Raw genomic sequence first — 20,874 nt, 5'->3', positions numbered from 1 at the left:
CCTGGGGGGCATGATTTGAACAAACTTGAATCTACACTACCTGAGGATGATTCCACATGAGTTTCATCTTTCCTGGCCCAGCGGTTCTTGAGAAGAAGATTTTTAAAGATTTTTTCCTATATATTCCTATGTAAAACTTTGATCGGCCATTTTGGCCCCACCCTACCCCTGGGGGGCATGATTTGAACAAACTTGAATCTAGTACACTACTTGAGGATGATTCCACATGAGTTTCATCTTTCCTGGCCCAGCGGTTCTTGAGAAGAAGATTTTTAAAGATTTTTCCTATATATTCCTATGTAAAACTTTGATCGGCCATTTTGGCCCCACCCTACCCCTGGGGAGCATGATTTGAACAAATTTAAATCTACACTACCTGAGGATGATTCCACATGAGTTTCATCTTTCCTGGCCCAGTGGTTCTTGAGAAGATTTTTAATGATTTTTCCTATATATTCCTATGTAAAACTATGATCGGCCATTTTGGCCCCACCCTACCCCCGGGGGTCATGATTTTAACAAATTTGAATCTATACTACCTGAGGATGATTCCACATGAAATTCATCTTTCCTGGCCCAGTGATTATTGAGAAGAAGATTTTTTTAAAATGCCATTAATTTTTCTCTAATTCATAATTATCTCCCCTTGGAAAAGGGCGTGGCCCTTCATTTGAACAAACTTTAATCCCCTTCACCCAAGGATACTTTGTACCAAGTTTGGTTGAAATTGGCCTAGTGGTTCTTGAGAAGAAGATGAAAATGTGAAAAGTTTACAACAACGACTACAACGACGACGACTACGACAACAACGACAGACAACGGACAAATTTTGATCAGAAAAGCTCACTTGAGCCTTCGGCTCAAGTGAGCTAAAAAGTAGGTCACAGTATCCTACTTTTTCATAATATGTTTTAAGGTCCCAAGATGCATCAAAGTACAAGATTTGATGATTGTAAACCTCCCAGTGTGTGAAATAATGGGATTTAATGTTTTTAAAAGGATAAGTCATAAAGTTCAAAAAGTAGGTCACGGTGACCTACTTTTAAGGCGACATTGTTCGAGGACCCAAGATGCTTCAACTGACAAAGTTTGATGATCATAGGCCTTAAAGTGTCCAAAATATGCCTTCAAATCAATTTGAAAACAAATCCCAGCAAAATTTAAAAAGTAGGTCACCGTGACCTACTTTTGAGTTAACATGATGTGAAGTCATAAGATGCATCAACTTACAAGACTTGATGATCCTAGTCCTTATAGTAAGCAAAATATACACGTTTTTATTAATTGTAAATTTAGGTCAACTTTGAAGTAACATGAGACCACGCCCTTTGCCCCAGGGTAATTCCCCGTGCAAATTTTAATCTTCGACATATCCTATTCCTTGTATGAAAGTTTGGTGAAAATCTGCCTGGTGGTTATGGAGAAGAAGATTTTTTAGCAACCAGTACTTTTTTTTTTGTTTTCCTGATTATCTCCCCTTGTTTAAGGGTCCCGACCCTTATTTTAGTATAAAGGGTAGCCCTTGGGCCAAGGATACCCTGTAACAAATTTGGTACTGATTGACCAAGGGGTTCTTGAGTTATGGCCCATATTCTAAAAAGTTTACGCACACCACACAAATGGCCATAGCATTAGCTCTTTGAGCCTTTGGCTCAGAAGAGCTAAAAATAAAATGAAATTTGTCAGCAGGTCCCCTGATGTTGTGGGGATGAAAATTACATAGAAAAATACCATAGTCACACAGTCACCACTAACCCAAGTTAAGACATTTACAAAATACTGGAACCAATATATTATAAAAAAATATTTTGGACAGTTTTTGCTGATTTTTCCTAGCTTGTAACATGATGTATTCCAGGCAACTAAAAAGTAGATAATTCTGCTTCCAATCATACGCTGATCAAGAAACATGCCCTTTTTGAAATTATATTTTGGTTTCATAAAAAAGGAACAAATTTAAAGTACATGTATATTGCAATGTCTTTTATTCTTGTTTTGCCAGTGTTCTTTTTTTTAAAATGTCCACAAACAAAATATAAGACAATAACACAGCAGCTGACTTCTTCATACATTGCAAAATTTATTAACAAATTTAAAATGTAATTATTATAATAATTATTATAATTATGACAATAGTATGAACACAATATATGTACAATTACTTGTATTGATTTAAAAGACACTTCTGTACACGGAACAATAAATAATTTCTCAATGACCCTTTCATCTCAATTCTGCATCCAAAGCTGATCACATGACATGTGGTAAATGCTGGTCACATGGTAAAGTCCCTAGTAAAGTCGTACTCTATTGTTGGAATCACTGCTTGCACAAATTTTAGAAAAATCATAAGGTATCTGATTGAAGTCAAGGCATCAAAAAGAAATGGAGCCCTGTATAAAGTGCTTACAAGAGTTACATTTATTTTGATGTTGATAGCCCTTCATGCAGGAGATCTAAGGCTTTATAAGTGTCTTTTCTGAGAGTCAAATATTTATTGGTAAAATTATGATGCCTGTACATGTATTTGGTTATGTTTTCAGGGAAATTAATAATTTTTTGGACATTAGACCTGAGTGACTTCAGATTCTGTCTAGGTTAGCACCAGGAAATGCAGTGAGAAATACCAGACACACATCCTTAATTTGTTGAAAATACTGGAGTAATTGATTTTAAACAAGTACCAATACGTAATAATGACTGTACCAAGATGTTTGACTTTGGTATTTGTGAATCAGGAACCAGAAATATATTGAGAACTTCCTTATGCCTTTCCTATTTATATGAAATGAAGATCTAAGAATTCATTAGATTTAAAAATTATTCATGCTATATTGTATTGAAGGGTTTTTAAAAAATTCAGAATCATAGACTTTTGAGGAAGTATCACCAAATCTAGAAATTCCACCTAAACAGTAAAAAAATTAAAAAATTAAACCGAGTTATCACACCACATTCACAAAACTTCATTCAACTTAATTTTTCACAGAAATAAACTTCATCTTCTGCTATAAAATCACACCAAAAATTCCGTCTCTTTTAAGGAATAATTGCAATAATATAGTATCTAAACTGACAGAAAGAGAACATAATATCTCAATTATTAAAGTGATTCATATCAGCATGGTCATTGACAACAAGCATTTGTTTATCTGTTGCATTAAAAAGCCTATTTCTGAAATCATGCTTTCCACAGATCTTAAAAAAATGAATGGGGCCCCCAGCCAGAAAGTGAATCTTGATCTTGATTTAAATTCAGGATAAACAGATGATATAATCTTGAACTTGATTTATAAAAGAAGAAAATGAATCTTGAACTCGATTTAACAAAGGATACACATGGACCCCGAGGTCTCCCCCTCCCTCTGCCACCATCTGGATAATCTTCTTCATCACATCGGCATGTCTAAAAAAATCAACATATTAAAAGTACTTATCACATCAGCATGCCTACAAAAATCAAAGTACTGAAAGTACTCATCACATCAGCATGTCTACAAAAATCAAAGTACTGAAAGTACTCATCACATCAGCATGTCTACAAAAATCAAAGTACTGAAAGTACTCATCACATCAGCATGTCTACAAAAATCAAAGTACTGAGAGTACTCATCACATAGGCATGTCTTCAAATTCAAAGTACTGAAAGTACTCATCACATCAGCATGTCTACAAAATTCAAAATACTGAAAGTACTCATCACATCAGCATTTTCTAAAAAAAAAAAATCAAAATACCAAAAGTGCTTATCACATCAGATCAGCAAGTCTATAATGATCAAAGTATTTGTCAACAATTATCAAAGTATTTGTCTACAAAATCATGGTATTTGAAACAGGGTTCGACACTAACTTTTTTGCCTTGGTGGACCGCAGGTCCACTTGTCAAAAATTATTGGTGGACCTTCTTAATATCTGGTGGACCTTTATAAATGTTTTTATTTAATGAATGAATCATTACACAAGGCATTAATTAAAACTAACTTTAATATATACCGATTCCAGACAGACCAATAAAGCATAAATCTAACCATTCAACAGAATCAAATCAACATTAAGGACTAGTAAGAATTTTTTCAGAAATACAGTGGGTTCCGTTTAAACGGATAGTCAGGTTGTCAGAATAATTTTATCCGTATAGCCGAATATTGGAATAGCCGATTGCAATATTTCTATACAAACAGCAGAGATATCTACAGTACACAAGTAACAATTTCAACAAGGTTGTTTTACGTACCTGTACTTTCGTTTTCGTTCGATGCATGTACCAAGTCAGGAAATGAATTATTTCACTTGATTTATAATAACAAGTTCAATGTGATTTTGTATGAATAATTTGTTTTTAATTGCAGTATAAAACTTATTTCCATCTCTATAAATCTTGTTAGCACCAGGCACCTGTTTACATTCATCCCATTCGTTGATGGCATCCATTTTGGAAAAACGGAAGTTGATTGAATACATGACTATATTACGTAGACCATTTTTTTCCGGATTGCTGATTAATAAATAAAAAAAAGTTTATTGTTTCATCTTTACTTGTATGTTATGTCATTGATTGATTAAATTTTCAGACGTATATTTATACGGAGTGCATGTGTTTTAATTCTTAAAATTGCACTTATAAGTGACCACATATTCAACTAAATGACCAAGCGCTACCATTTAATAGACAGTCTAATTCTGATAATTTTAATTTAATGTCCAAGCGAAGTGTCATATTCAAACTGAACAGTTCAATAATTAAAACTTCACACCAAACAAAAATTGCACACAAGCCAATTATCAATGATCTAAATTAACACCCAAGCCGGTCATCACCATTGTTATCAAAACATATCGATCTAGTGTGCCCACTGTTAACACAGGTAAGGTGCTCGCCCGCTCAGCCGTGACTAATCCCCTCATTATCGTGTCTGGAAGTGTCAAACTTGTGTAAACAAAGGATTTACATACAGAAGGTAGAGGTGTGAACGAGACAATTATTATGAAAATCACTATGATAGGCGAAATTTTTGTATCAGATAAAACGAAAATCCCATATTTTCCTATCAGAATATCAGTTGAAATTATTAATAAATATATAAGAAATGGTTTTGTGCTCTGATATTGTATCAGAGTAGCCGAAATATTCGTTTAACCACTATCTGATTAAATGGAATCCACTGTATTGTAAAACTTAAAAAAACAATTAATCTACAAACCAACGAAATATTTTAACAAGAGGCCCATGGGCCTTATAGGTCACCTGAGTATCATGTAACAACTTTCCAGCGATTGTATTTGGTTCGTGTTTTAATCCAAAAGCCATGAAATTCACAAATTTTGAACAAGGCACCATTGCTTATCAAAGGGCAGATTTCAAAGCATTAATTTATTTTTAGTCAAAGTACCCCCCTGGTACCCCTGACCCAGCGTCCCTGAAAGTATCTATTTCGAAAGAGGCCCCTTTCTTCATTATAAGGCCAGCATTTTTTTTTTGTTTAGGTTTAGTTATGAACATGAGAATAAAAAAGTCCCAAAGGAGAAGGAAATCAAAATTTTTTTTTGATAAATCAATTATTAACATTTGTACATTCTTTTTTTTATGCTATTATAATAGGCTCCTTACCACTGGACACATAATGCTTACAAATAGGAAAGTAAAACATTGCTTATTTCATCATCTGCCAGTTTGGGCCAGTTATATAAATTTTGTGATGTTGGTCAAAATATATTTTAAAAAATCAATTCTTTAAAAGTCTTTCAATATATCTTCATTTTTTTTTAATATGTGTTAGGTGAATGTGTAGACATTGTTCTAAAATTTAATCCTATCATAAAACAGACAGGGGGTATTGCGGGTGTAGGGTGAACATTTTTTCAATCAAGTGTAAAATAATTTTTCTGGCTGATACAAATGATACTACATGCCTGTATATATTTGTATTTTCTTGCCTTAACAATTTCTTCCTCAAATGGACTGAACTTCTCCCATAGTTTTATTCATTACATCTGATGCATAAGCAACCCTTTTCTGAAGAATGATGCTTAGACTGTAAGCTATAACAGAGACCTAAACAATGTTGCTGCCCGCTGGCAATATGCAACAGCTACCACGGGCAGTTTAAAACCTGGGGGAGGAAAATAATTTACAGACAGATACTTTTGAAACGAATACATAATTATCTCACCAGCATGTCACTGTGCAACAAAGTCGTCAGCATTTTATTTGTCCTTTGAACAGGTGAAACTTTTTGAATGGCACTCGTATCGATGAATTTTACACTAAACCAAGCTATCTTCTCAGAACTAGCTTTATTTACCCGCCGTTTCGAGATCGTAGACCCGGAAGTGCGAGTTCGTAAATGTGAAATCTCGATGCCGACTCAAATTTGACATCGGAAAGAAAAAAATTGTTTTATTTTTTTCTGAACATTCAAAACCTTGAGCGGAGGGTTTGTAAAACTGAAAATAAAATAAATCCTGGCCTTAAATATGTAATTAGATCATTAGCATATTAACCAGGATGTTCAAAGAATTCATGCATTTCACCATATAATCATAAGTGCCCCACCCTAAAACAAGAACCCCTGACCCTGGGGCCATAAAATTCACAATTTTGGTAGAGGCACTCTTGCTCATCATAACTATGTACTTAGTTAGTTTATTTAATACCCAGGAGCAGAGGAGAAGATTTTCAAAGAATTCATGTATTTTCACTATATATAATCAATAGAGCCCCGCCCTAACACCAGAACCCCTGACCCTGGGGCCATAAAATTCACAATTTTGGTAGAGGCACTCTTGCTCATCATAACTATGTACTTAGTTGGTTTATTTAATACCCAGGAGCAGAGAAGAAGATTTTCAAAGAAATAATGCATTTTCACTACCTACTTATTTAGCCCCGCCCTAGCACTAGAACCCCTGACCCCAGGGCCATGAATTTTACAATTTTGGTAGAGGACTCATTGCTGATTACAATCATGCAAACAGTTAGACTGCTTGATGTCCAGGAGTAAAGAAGAAGATTTTTAAAGATTGCATTAATTTTAGTGGTTTTGGCCCAACCCCTCAGGCCCCAGGGGGGCAGGGATCATGAAATTCACAATTTTTGTTCCCCTTCACCCATAGATGCTTTGTGCCAAATTTGGTTGAAACTGGTTCAGTGGTTGCAGAGAAGAAGCTGAAAATGTTCAAATGTTAACGCACGACGCACGACGGACGACGGACGATGACGGACAAAAACAGATAGCAATAGGTCACCTGAGTTTACTCAGGTGACCTAATAATTATTATTAAATCAAATTACAATGGTGAAAACCTGCATTTATTTCGCTTCCACAGGTAGATTAAATATGGAACTCCAATTACATGTATTAATTAATTTGTTTACCGGTAATTATTAAACAAGTGAATTTTTCATGTATCCCTGGCTAGATCATTTTTTTTTACTACAGTGCAAAACTGACATAGGTACATGTATCTGTATTAATTAATTATTTTCTAAATTTATTATTTATTCAAATAAGTAGTGAAATAATATGTATATCAAGAAAAGAAAATGAAGCTGCAGATAATAGTTAATTACGCCTGTTTGAACATCTATTTGAAAAAAAAAAAATGCATAACTGCAGCTGTCAATCAATTCTAATTATCTCTAACTGTGTGCGTTCAGGCGTGAAGCGATTTCCTGTTACCCAGTGTAATTTTCACACCTTTCTGTGCATTACGTAAACAGAGGAGAGACTGGCTAATTTGGCACAGATTTTTCATGCTTTATTCAAGGTCCGTGTTGAATGTTCTTGCGTCTCAATATTATTGTTAATATTGGAGTTATCAATTTTACATGAAAAATATATCGAGTTGCTTGCCCCCCACCCCTGATTACCTAAACATTATTTACATACATGTATATTTATTTCTTGTATTATACAGGTATGGAGGAATTAATAATTTGAGTTACGGATTTCGATTTAAAGAAAAAAAATCCTAGAATTTTACTCTCTTTAAATATGGTGTTTAAATTTTAAGTGGACCGACGGTCCACCTAGTCCTGAACATTTGGTGGACCTTCCAATGTTTTGGTGGACTCGGGCCGCCGGTCTACCGTTAGTGTCGAACCCTGATTTGTCTACCCAAAATCAAGTATTTGTCTAGAAAAATTAAAGTTCTGAAAGTACTCAGATATTCTAAAATCATAAACTACCTCTTTATCTAATAAATAGAAGCTTTTTTTTAAAATTGTAAACTTGTGCTTCATTTCTGTCATTATTTTGTAATTTGATGTATATATGATGAATTCTGTGAATTTCCAATCCCCCTTATAAATCAATACTTTTTTCAGCAAAACAATGCTGAATTACATTTTTGTTTTGACTGCTTGACTACATCAATTAAGCATTTCATTCAGATTTTGAAGATTTGTATGATCTAGGTACTGTAAATCACTTTTTATTCGCGAGAACTTTATTTTCGCGTAATTACGCGAGACAGCGTGCCCGCGAAAATTTAATTCTCGCGTATAATAGTATTCCTTAAGAATATATAAAGCAATAACCTCAACTCGCGCAAATTTTGTCTCGCTAATCAAGAGTCAATGATTATCTCGCGAAAATAAGGTGTCGCGAAAATTTAGTGATCTACAGTACATTGACTGTGTTCTGTTTACCTGCTGGGATAATTTGATTCTAAATAAGGTCTTACCTGCAAGGATGAACTGAAGCCATTGGGGGTCCTGGTAAATGTGGATGGGCTTCCATGGTAACTGTTTTCTTTGCGTGATCTTGACTGAAGTCTTCATACATTTGTTCCACAGTAAGAGGTTTGCGATTCTAAAAATGTAAAATATTTGATTGGTCCATGATTCAAAAAAAATCTCAATAATATAAGATTCTTGAATATTTGGTACTGTAAATCACTTTTAATTAGTGAGAAGATAATTTTTAATGACAATGTGCTTGCAAAAATTTTATTCTCACATATATTAGTAATCCTAAAGATTACAAAGAGCAAAAACATCAAATTGTAAAAATTTAGTCTTGCTAATCAGAGTTATTGATGATCTCACAAAAACAAGGTGTTGCAAAAATTAAGTTTACTACTGTAACAGTATGTGTATATAGGTTTTTCTTACCTCATCATATCCAAACAGCCAGAGTCTTGGAGTCTGGTAATACTTGTCGTACGTGATGTTAAGGTCGTACGTCCTCGTCTGTAATATTCCACTCTCTATACCACCACTCTCCGAATCCTGTCGTCTCACCATGGTGGTGGGGTCCAAGGCGGCCTTAAAAGGAAACCACAGAGATTAACAAGAGGAAACCACAGAGATTAATAAGAGGAAACCACAGAGATTAATAAGGTGGCCTAAAAATGAAACCACAGAGATTAATAAAAGGAAACCACAGAGATTAATAAGGTGGTCTAAAAATGAAACCACAGAGGTTAATAAAGTGGTCTAAAAATGAAACCACAGAGGTTAATAAGAGGAAACCACAGAGATTAATTAAGGAATCACTGTCTAGTTTTGAGAGTATGCCAGGGCATCAACAATAGTGGGAAACATGGGATAATTTGCATAACGGGCGAAGCCCGTTATGCTAAAATTATCCCATGTTTCCCACTATTGTTGATGTCCCTGGCATACTCTCAAAACTAGACAGTGATTCCTTATATTTCCCTTTCATTGTGAAATAAAATTGTAGACTTAGACATTAAGAATGTAGACTAATCGATTTAAATTACAGGAGGACTTCCATGCCAATTTCAATAGTCCTCGCACACTGACGTCAAACACAAAGGCAGCCGCACGAGATTTACATGCATATTTGGCCTCCTTAGCGTCAAAGAGACAGATGCGCACGAGATTTGCATGCGTATTAGGCCTCCTTAGCTGCTGACCTATCAACCTGCCTAATTTACATTCCGGCAGAATTATCAGGAAATCAACTCCGCTTACTTTCAAAGGGTTATTATAGAGAAAAAATTTAGAAATGGAAATATTAAGCTATAAACATTTGCTCGAATACCTCTGATTCTAAAGCTAGTAATTATTTACATTGTCTTCTTCCTCTAACATCCCACTTTGTTCGAATGCCTCCATGTCCATGGCTTCTTCATCATCATCTTCATCGTCGTCATCATCATCAGCAGCTTTCTTCCCTTCCTCGGCTGATAACGACCCCGTTTTGTCCTAAAAATATTCCATCAAAATATACTTAGCTCAGTTGAGATTGATACCCTGAGTGTAAAGCCTTTCTATTCTAAAATCTAAATAGAACATAATAGTAACCACGACTGACTTTACTGTATATTAAGGTCACTATGTTACTTAGTAACCAAGACTGACTTTACTGTATATTTAGGTCATTATGTTACTTAGTAACCACGACTGACCTTGCTGTCCAAGGTCATTTCCTGTACAGCCTCCTGGAGAGATGTTGCCCCTGGATCTGAAAGACAATCACTGAATCAATGTGAAGTTTATAAACTGTAATCTCTGACATCCATCTTAAAGATAATTATAGTCATTGCTTAAAATCTCATGTAGTATCTCCAACAATATATGTTTATTAAGGAATCTTTTCAAGTTCTGTGTGAGCAATTGGTTTGTGATATCACACACAATTGCCACATAGGCATATTTCATAGAACCCATAAATGAGAAAATGATTCATATCCAGCTATCTGTCACTTACATGGATAATATTAGTTACTGTAGATTCAAAAATATTCACATGGAAATAATTATCGGGTAATTTCGGGAGAAGCACCACATCAGAAATAAAATTACCTGCCTTCATTTTTATTGTGCTGAAATCAACATAAAATCTCTCGACCAACCATCCATTCGTGAATTATAATTCTCGCGATTTGACATTGAAAAGTCCATTTGCAATAATAAGTACTCGCGAAAAATAAGGAATTTACATTATCTTAAGTTCAATCAAGGGCTACCCAAGTTGCATTCCATACACCCTGAGGCCTCAGGGAATAAAACCCAGGCTAAATCCATGTACACCCTTGATTGGACCTTGATAACAAATTCATTCCTATGTACCCATAACAATTCTTTGTAAACATCAGAGTCTATTATTATCTCAATGACAATCTATCGATAAGATAATGACGTACTACAAGGCATCATGACGTCATGTTACTTGGTTTTTATCATAGAAAAAGCATGCATTGTGACGTCATGTTTTTTTTACCCATGGCCCAAGTCCAGTGCCTGAAAATTTACATCCAACTCTGTAACCAATCAAAACTAGTGTTACATGCTACATAGGAAATAATGATGCTTATCCACCTGTGATTTACCTGGGTAATGATGCGTATCCACCCATCCGCCATCTTCATCGTCAGCCTCTATGACTTTCTCCTGTTCTTCTTTGTGACTGTCTACTTGTTTTACTCTTTTATAACATGGCACTACAGAGAAAAACAATCAACATATAACAAGGCACTACAGAGAAAAATACTCATTATATAACAAGGCACTACAGAGAAAAACAATCAAGATATAACAAGACACCATAAAGAATTGTAACAGTTATACAAGAGGCCCAGGGGCCACAGCGCTCACCTGAGCACAATGGCTAGAAAAAAAGCACATATCAGATCAGAACTGAAAGTTTACTGGGGGGGGGGGGGGGGGGTTGAATTTTAACCCCCCAAGGGGTCATGATTTGAAAAAAATTAGAATCTACACTATCTGATGATGATTCCATATAAATAGAAAAATAGCACTAATCATGGCTTTGAAGTACTTGAAAAGAAGATTTTAAAAGGTTTCCCTATATATTCCTATGTAAAAATTTGGTCGGCCATTCTGGCCCCACCCTAGCCCCAGGGGTCATGATTTGAACAAACTTGAATCTACACTACCTGAGGATAATTCCACATGAGTTTCATCTTTCCTGGCCCAGTGGTTCTTGAGAAGAAGATTTTTAAAGATTTTTTCTATATATTCCTATGTTAAACTTTGGTCGGCCATTTTGGCCTCACCCTAGCCCCGGGGGTCATGATTTGAACAAACTTGAATCTACACTACCTGAGGATAATTCCACATGAGTTTCATCTTTCCTGGCCCAGTGGTTCTTGAGAAGAAGATTTTAAAAGATTTTTTCTATTTATTCCTATGTAAAACTTTGGTCGGCCATTTTGGCCCCACCCTAGCCCGGGGGTCATGATTTGAACAAACTTGAATCTACACTATCTGAGAATGATTCCACATGAGTTTCAACTTTCCTGGCCCAGTGGTTCTTGAGAAGAAGATTTTTAAAGATATTTTCCTATACATTCCTATGTTAAACTTTGGTCGGCCATTTTGGCCCCACTCTAGCCCCGGGGGTCATGATTTGAAAAAATTTGAATCTACACTACCTTAGGATGATTCCACATGAGTTTCATCTTTCCTGGCCCAGTGGTTCTTGAGAAGAAGATTTTTAAAGATTTTTTCTATATATTCCTATGTTAAACTTTGGTCGGCCATTTTGGCCCCACCCTATCCCCGGGGGTCATGATTTGAACAAACTTGAATAAACACTACCTGAGGATGATTCCATATGAGTTTCATCTTTCCTGGCTCAGTGGTTCTTGAGAAGAAGATTTTTTAAGAATGCCATTAATTTTTCTCTAATTCATAATTATCTCCTCTTTGAAAAGGGTGTGGCCCTTCATTTGAACAAAGTTAAATCCCCTTTACCCAAGGATACTTTGTAGCAAGTTTGGTTGAAATTGGCCCAGTGGTTCTTGAGAAGAAGATGAAAATGTGAAAAGTTTACAACGACTACGACGACAACGACAACGACGACGACAACAACGACAGACAACGGACAAATTTTGATCAGAAAAGCTCACTTGAGCCTTCGGCTCAGGTGAGCTAAAAACATGGCCTTAATGAAATGTAACAATTGTTTAAAATCACATTATAAAAATATGTAAAGATATAATAATCCAAAAATTTTTAAAGTAGGAGAGACAGCCATGTCTTGAATATATACATATCATGATTTAAGATCAGGAGTGTAGGAAGTATTTACTGCTGGGGAGAAAGATTGCTTGGGATGGTGCCCGTGGGTGGAGAGGGTGGGACGTTGCATTTTTTTTTATTTTCCTTGCTAAAAGAATGATTAGTATTTTAGAATAAACACATTGATTGATACATGTTAATCCCTCCTTATTTAAAATTAGAAATATGTAACAAGATTAAAATAAATCGTATTCACAAGTTGTTTAACAAAGTGGTTTTAACCCTTTTTCTTCAGTGTCTTTCTTTACTTTACATGTTCTTAGATTGTATTTTTTTCTGTGTAACCAGTTGCTTAGCTAATTTATTTTACCACTTATGACTTGTACCCATCATGCAATTTTCACTTGAGAACATCCACTGACTGATTTTTACATGCAGGATTTACATCCTTTAGGGGTATGCTTCTCTAAGTTCCAGTTACTAAGACAGACAAAAATTGTTGAAAACTTGCAATAACTGCAAAAGTGTTTACTGTTTAATTAAAATCCCGGTCAAAGTCCAAATGCAGTTATCTCCAACCCAATCTGTTCTTGCATAAACAATGAGTTAAAACAATGGGTTTAAACTTTCCTGTTTCATTGACATTGAAGATAGCTCAAATGAACACATGTCGCTTTAACAATTTTTAGTTAGTTTTTTTCTTTTTGGAAACATTATTAAGACTCCAAACCCCTTGTCTTCATGAGGAAATATTAATTTGACAATTCTTCTATTCAATTCCTTGTTAATTGTGATGACATAACTTAGTCAAATTAAAGACAGGAACTGCATTTTTAAACAAAGCTCTAGAAAACACAAGGAAACATTAAAAATAACCAGAAAAAATAGTCTTATAAAACAATTTCTCTGTGCCAACAAATGTTTGAATTCAAATTAAACTGAAAAGAAAATCTAAAAATACTGTGTACAAGAGAGCTACACACACTAATCACAGTTAAACAGATATCTACCATTTCTAGTGATGAGGAATTGCTTGTCCTTGGGGGAGGGAGGTGGGGTGGGGGTGGGGGTAGGGTTTAACTTTAGACTACACCCATTATGCAAAGTAAGGCAGATATCTATCATTTCTCATGTTTCTAGTGATGAGGAATAATTTTTCCTTCATAAGGTAGCTAGGACTTAATTTTAGGCTACAAACATTAAGCATAGTAAGACAGATATTTACCATTTCTAGTGATGAGGAATTGTTTGTCCTTGGGGAGGTAGGGTTTAACTTTAGATTCGTCACCGGTCGACCATTGCCATGTTGGACAGTGGTGCACCAAGTGGTCCCCTGCTGCCACAAACTGAAAAAAAAAATCAAATTGTCTTCAGAACATATTAAAATTCACTATATGGCTATACTGATAATTAAATAAAACAAGCTAATTCAGAGAATTTGTGTCCCCTGCTCAGGGAAAAAGTAAACTATGTAGCGTTCGGGGGGAGGGGGGGAGGGAGTCGGATCCCCCTGACTGAATTTGTAGAATTATTAAATGTATTAGGGATGTCAAATCGGTCAATTTTTAATACTCGGTTACTCGGACGTTTTTCCGATCGAGTACCCAGGTACTCGGTAAAAGTGTAAATAAATATGAACAAGTTAATTGATAACTGTAAAAAATTTTAAACTCTTGTACGGAGGTTACCTGGAAATGCGTTGTAACAATTATTACCCCACCTCTGTCGATTTTTCCGTGAAATCCTGGCTTACGATTGGTTGAAGTCTGTCACGTGAAGGCAGTGGATTACTTATACCCGGTCAGTTGTAAATCCATACCCGGTCAGTAAAATCCATACCTGGTCGATGTATTGCGTCACAAACACAAACGTGACGTCATAATAGGCACAGTATAAGCGCGATGAAGCATTTAGCAGAGAAAACCATTCATAAACCACAGATAAAACGTAAATGTTTCATCGGTGGGGTAAATTCGTTACATAGTCTTTTAGTGACAGGGTATGGGATGATACCTGGTTAGTAAATTTCATACCTGACTCGGCTCCGCCTCGCCAGGTATGAAATTTACTAACCAGGTATCATCCCATAGAGTCTACCCTGTCACTAAAAGACTATGTAACTAATATGACCACTTTGTGCACGACGAAATTTAATCTAACATTTTTTTGAAAGTTCAATTTTAAAATTATTTATCAGATGAATACGAGAAATAAAATCATAAAGGGTTCACAGTGTTTTTGATTAAAAAAAATAATCTGTTCCGTAATTGTAATGTAACTCTTTAATGCGTTTGACGTCCAAGTGATAAGTTGTCTGAGGTACATGTAGGGTGTCAACTTGATCAAGTTATTCTATAACAGTGCGAATTTACGAACTTTGTACACTTTTCGATCCTAGATTTCAGAGAATTACGATACGGTATGTTGTAGTTTGGAGCAACGATGGACATAAGATTTTTAAAGCATTTGCCTTCAACCATTTGCATTAAATGGCATGTAATCGAACGCTTCCATATTAACAATCGCACGTGCAATATCGTCTGTCTCTTTTCCCGAGAATTTACGGCTTCTTGGAGAATTGACAAAATTATTTAATTTATTTAAATATAATGGACCTTAAACGATGTTCAATGAAAACAAATAATTAAAGCAAAGTAAACATAAGGGTAGAAGACAGTTGAAAGTGAGAAAAGCCAGGTAGGTAGCAGGTGCTTGGTCACGGTAATTACTGTATAAACACTGCCACAGGTGATAACGGTCTTTTAGAGGCATAGGAAACCCTGTATTACTGTATGTACAAGTGCAATGAACATTTTACGTTTTAAAACCAATGTTTTAATGTATTTTATAAATAAGCTTAGAAATATTTAAAAATATACATCCGAGTAACCAAGTACCGATTTTATTATTCGATACTCGGACGTTCGATCGAGTACCCGGTTAACCGGGTACTCGTTGACATCCCTAAAATGTATACATGTATACTGAAGCAAATAAAATATGGCAATATGGATTATGTGTATAGAAGATTCTTTTTATATGGAATATTTAACACACTGAAATGATGATCTTATGAGTTTGTACAAGCCACATCTCGTAAATTTTTCATTTCACATGCTGAATACTATTATTTAGTTAAAAAAAATATTTCAGGAAAAAAAAAGATAATGAATCGTCTGGGAGTCGAACCCGGGACCTCTCACATGTGAAGCGAGAGACATACCACTAAACCACTGAGTCGCTCTGCAAAATGGTAAATTATATGCAATCATGAAGTCACATACATGTATATATTCATGTTCGGTATTGTCAAAATTTTACACAATCCACGGTGTTTGTTTTATTTAGCCTTTATTAAACAGTTCTAATAGATGTAATAAGAACATAACGTCCGCCGAGAACCTGTTTTATACGCAATAACTCTCCTCATGCCCCTGTGCTAAAAATAGAAACATGTAATACTATAAATACTAATAAAACAAATGAGACGGGGCACTTTGAGAGGGGTGAGACAGGTCTTAGGGAGTTTGATATAAAATTACATTGCATAAGCTCAAAATCTTCTTGAAATATCGTCCGGAAATGATAGTGTTACACACAGACAGAATGTATAAATTTACGACCTTGAACTTTGACCTTTTGACCTCAAAATCAATAGGGGTCTTTCTTAGGCCACAGGAATTTCATTGCAATAGCTCAAACGGTTCTTGAGATATCGTGTGGAAACGAAAGTGTTATAACAGACAGAATTTGCTTATTTATGACCTTGACCTTTGACCTTTTGACCTAAAAATCAATAGGGGTCTTCTTTAGTCCATAGGGAGTTGCTATGCTTAATTTCATTGCAAAAGCTCAAAGCGTTCTCGAGATATCGTGTGGAAACGAAAGCGTTACAGACAGACAGAAAGACGGACGGACGGACAAACCCAAAATAATATCCCCCACTTTTCAAGCGGGGGACAAAAATTACATTATGGCTATACTGATAATTTAATGCCTATATTCAGTTCCTATACACTTAGTACTTAGATTACTGGCTCCTTGTCTCCATATTTCAATAAAATGTATATTTAATAATTTATTCCAATTTGTGCAGAAATTCCATGTGCATGTACATGTATATTTACCTCCTCAGGTGTGATCACTCCTGTTTCTTTGAATTTTGACTCCTGGAAAAAAAAGAAAAGAAAAAGAATGTGTCACTTTAGAAATAAAAATATTTGATTTAAATTATATCAGACTCCCACTAAATAAAAAAAAAAATAAATGCAATTATTTCATTTGCAAACTCATGGGCTTAATCAAAGATCAGTCGGAAGTGTAATTCATACTTGCCAACCTCCAGCATGTAAAAATCTGGTCATGACCAGATTTGGAACGTAAAAAATCTGGTCATAACGTGTAACAACATTCACGACATATTAAAATGATTAAATTTTACTTATATTTACAAAGTATTTGTGTATTGGGAATTTTTTTTTATTGAAAAAGGATTTAATTTACAATGACAAAAAATTCATACATAATTTGATTTAATTTATATGTTAAAAATGAGAATAAAAGGTTTAATATTTCAGTATTGACCTGAAGTAAGTGTGCATTTTTGAAAATAAAAACCTTTTCAGTTTCTGCTAAATTTGAGAGTATACCAATTTCAGTTTTGAAGTTATTTTTCCTCTCTCTTAATTAATCAACTACTGCATTATGTTTTAAATTTGAAGTTAGGCCTACACTGTCTTCGATCACTTTATTTTATCTAGAATGAAAGTTTTTTTTCCAAGATTCCTTGACATGTACATAAATATTGTTTCTCTTTTTCTTGGTTCAATCAGAGACATGTGTTTGGTTCAATTTGTTCCTGTTGGCCCTGATAATGATCTAGTTCTATCGGAAGCCATTTTAATTGACTTCAAACATTGATTTGTCAAAACAGAGACAAATAAAACCATATATGTCTCTGGTCAAAACAACACCCAGTTAATTGTTTACACCTGCACTGATAATTAATCCATCGGCATTGTTTACGTAGATCTAAGCTTGGGTTGTAACTGGAAATTAAAAGTGCAACCTAATTTACGAACCAAATGCGGAAATCGGGAGATTTCCAGGTTGTTCAGCAAAAATCGGGTGATAAGCATGACCCGCCAGGTCATAAAAAATAATCGGGTTACGGGTTGAAAAATCGGGGGAGTTGGCAACTATGGTGTAATTCAAAAAATATTTCATATGACATTATTCCAAACAAATCTCTGATTTTCATAAAATTACACCCTAATCATGCTAATATAATTCTCTCCTGTTCAAGTCACTGTTCAATTTTAGACATCGTATCTCATGCTATTTACTGCGAATATACCCTTGAGTGCCCAGTAGTCATACTCTTAAGGGAGTATCAGTGCTAAGTACAATTTAAACGAAACTTATGGTTATTTCATCTGATATTTTGACTTACCGTGTAATTGGCTAAATTGTCTAATTTTCTTGTTATTAAAAATATTTCTAAGTTCTTTATTGAATTTAAATATCGGGGCACAAAACAAGTGAGTTTTCGTCGGTCATTACTCATATTTAATTTGGACCAGTAGTCGTGCGCTCAAATGTAGCAGCAAATATTGGGCGCCAAGAAAAATGAAAAAAAATTAAAAACAAATTTCAGGTGACTAAAATGTTATTCTTCAAGGATCCATTCAATATTTTTAGAATTTATTTGAATTAAGGTCAGACGACACGTTCCTCAAATTTATAATTTGTATCTCTGGGTATTATATAAAAAATATTTATTTGTCATTCTCTTCTGATTTCTACATTGTATTCAAAATGTTTCTAAATATAACTACACCCAAAATTTCGATATATGCCATTCAGAAGATTACCCATTAAGGTTATATAAGAAATATGACCCTGTGGTATCTTGTCCAAATGCCTGGTAATGTACCCTAATTTTTTGTGAGGAAACTTGTTTTAGTACCTATATTTCAATGCCAAATTCTTAAGAAAAGTTATATATTATTGAGGAACGTGTCGTCGGACCTTAATTAGGTTTACGATTGTTTTTCTAACATAAGTCATAAGTTTTTCATCACTCTTTATATACACATATTCCTATGTAAATAATTACGCATTTCAGTATAGGGAATATAGCATTTAAATTATGAAGTCATCTTTTAAGATTATTGATGAGAGGAAAAAGTTATATACCCAGTGACCATCACGTATGATTATGCTAAGTAGCAATGTGCTCGCCGCATCCATAGGTGGCACTTCCGTGCAGGTAGAGTATACATTTATAAACTTAAAAAAGAGTATTAGCAAAATGACGGCTTTATTGATGCTTATGTTTATTTGATTAATTAATAAATGTTTCCTCTGCATATTTTACTTTTTGTTTTGGAGTAGGCACTTCCATCTCTCTTCTTTGAAAATCATTTGTTTATGACGAAATATCATAGCACGTGACCAACTTTTGACAACAATCAAAATGGTGCACGACTACTGGGCACGCACGACTATAGGACCCTTGACCATATATTTATTTTGATTCTAGTCTTGGTGTGTGTAGAATAAGAAATAAACATCAAAGTTCACTCAATCACACCAAGACCGAGCCTAGTTTGATTTTCATATTATCAATTTAAGTAGACTTAAATATTTTCTACATAAAGGCACCCATTGTTTTAACTGTTGAATTAAGTTATTTATATTCACTAGTGTCATTGTCTACAATCACGAGACTGCTGTCAATGAACAACCCACGCATCTTTACGTATAAGTAATGTCTATACACAATCCATAAAACAAGAAATTTTACCTTTAACACAGGTGTAAACTTCTCGGCAACATTAAGAGCTGTTCCTTTCACTGCATTAATCACATTCTGCATTTTTTGATAGTTCTGCACGGTGTTGACGGAACCTCCTACTCAACCGGAAACAAACTACATTTTCATACTTCTTCATAGAAGAGTTCCAAAGCGATGAAAAAGGGGGGGGGGGGGGGGGGGTAAGCAAACGCTGGCTTCTTGGCATGATGCAGAAAAATGAATAAATAAATAAATTTGAAAAAAAAAATACATAAAAAATCGACAAGAAATTTAATTTGCATTAAATACATGTAGATTTGTGAGTAACAGTATTCAAGATTAGTCGGTAAAAGAGCTTTATAGCTCATGTTCTGTGTTATGTGTATGTAGTCCGACTATAAATAAAATTTACTACTACTACTACTAGTAACTTATTTCGGTGGAAATTTTAGCTTTTGTTTAGCGTTCAATTTTAATTTGTAAAAATTTTGACAAGAAAAATTAGTTAGGAAATAAATGCAGTTTACTTCAATTATTCCTTTATCCATAGATTGTTTGTTATCTTTTTGAACTTTTCTACCCTAGGAAGTTCAATCAATGTTCTTCAGGCATGATTTACGAAATGAAACACATGGAGATAACGAACAGTATTCAAGATCAAAAGTCCATTAAAATACAAAATAGGAGCAGAGCAAACACGTACCTCCAAAATATCAGAGGTATGATCAGATGCCACGGAGAAGTGAGCATCCCCTGCTGACCGGTCACACCCGAAGGTGGGATCAAGTGCCATGGAGTTGTGATCATCCGCTGCCGACCGGTCACATCCACCATGTGCTTCTTGTCATGATCGGGAAATAAGGAAAAAATCCGTTGTCAAATCAGTGCATAAATATTAAACCAACAATTAGTACGAAAAAAGTCAGTCAGCATTTGTCTCAATGATAAATTGAATTTGCTGAAAAGGTCATTGATTGATTGATTGTAACTGTTTAACGTCCCTCTCCAGAATATTTCACTGATATGGAGACGTTGAAGGGCTGCAAATTTAGGCCTATGCTCGGCCCTCAGGGCCTTTGAGCAGGGAGGGATCTTTATCGTGCCACACCTACTGTGAC

At 34.9% G+C, this 20,874-nt stretch overlaps 1 protein-coding gene across 2 annotated transcripts; it reads right to left on the bottom strand.

Annotated features, from left to right (window-relative positions):
* Positions 1-2,244: 2,244 nt before the first annotated feature.
* LOC134249709 (ubiquitin-like-conjugating enzyme ATG3) lies at positions 2,245-19,909 on the bottom strand. Of its 2 annotated transcripts, XM_062732091.1 has the most exons (10): positions 19,766-19,909; positions 17,085-17,126; positions 14,183-14,303; positions 11,304-11,414; positions 10,380-10,435; positions 10,042-10,176; positions 9,118-9,270; positions 8,688-8,815; positions 3,338-3,406; positions 2,245-2,357 (listed from the first exon to the last, which is right to left on the bottom strand). In XM_062732091.1, the coding sequence occupies exons 1-10, from the start codon at positions 19,835-19,837 to the stop codon at positions 2,276-2,278; spliced, it is 969 nt and encodes a 322-aa protein (XP_062588075.1). In that variant the 5' UTR covers positions 19,838-19,909; the 3' UTR covers positions 2,245-2,275. The 2 variants fall into 2 exon arrangements, with proteins under 2 accessions (XP_062588075.1, XP_062588146.1); XM_062732162.1 differs by lacking the exons at positions 2,245-2,357; positions 3,338-3,406 and adding an exon at positions 3,488-3,669.
* Positions 19,910-20,874: the final 965 nt, after the last annotated feature.

The sequence above is a fragment of the Saccostrea cucullata genome, unplaced genomic scaffold (genome assembly GCF_032062105.1).
Source record: "Saccostrea cucullata isolate Sc308-1 unplaced genomic scaffold, CSIRO_AGI_Scuc_v1 ctg4339, whole genome shotgun sequence".
In the NCBI taxonomy this organism is placed as follows: Eukaryota; Metazoa; Mollusca; class Bivalvia; order Ostreida; family Ostreidae; genus Saccostrea; species Saccostrea cuccullata.
The sequence above is the reverse complement of the archived record's forward strand: the minus strand, read 5'-3'. Positions and strand labels throughout refer to the sequence as shown.

Excerpts from the sequence above, each read along its gene's own strand:
- LOC134249709 (XM_062732091.1), bottom strand. The coding sequence starts at position 19,837 with ATGCAGAATGTGATTAATGCAGTGAAAGGAACAGCTCTTAATGTTGCC. Across the intron at positions 10,177-10,379 it reads AAATGACCTTGGACAGCAAG|GACAAAACGGGGTCGTTATC; the intron begins GTCAGTCGTGGT and ends GAATATTTTTAG. Across the intron at positions 2,358-3,337 it reads GGAGACCTCGGGGTCCATGT|ATACCTTATGATTTTTCTAA; the intron begins GTATCCTTTGTT and ends GACTTCAATCAG.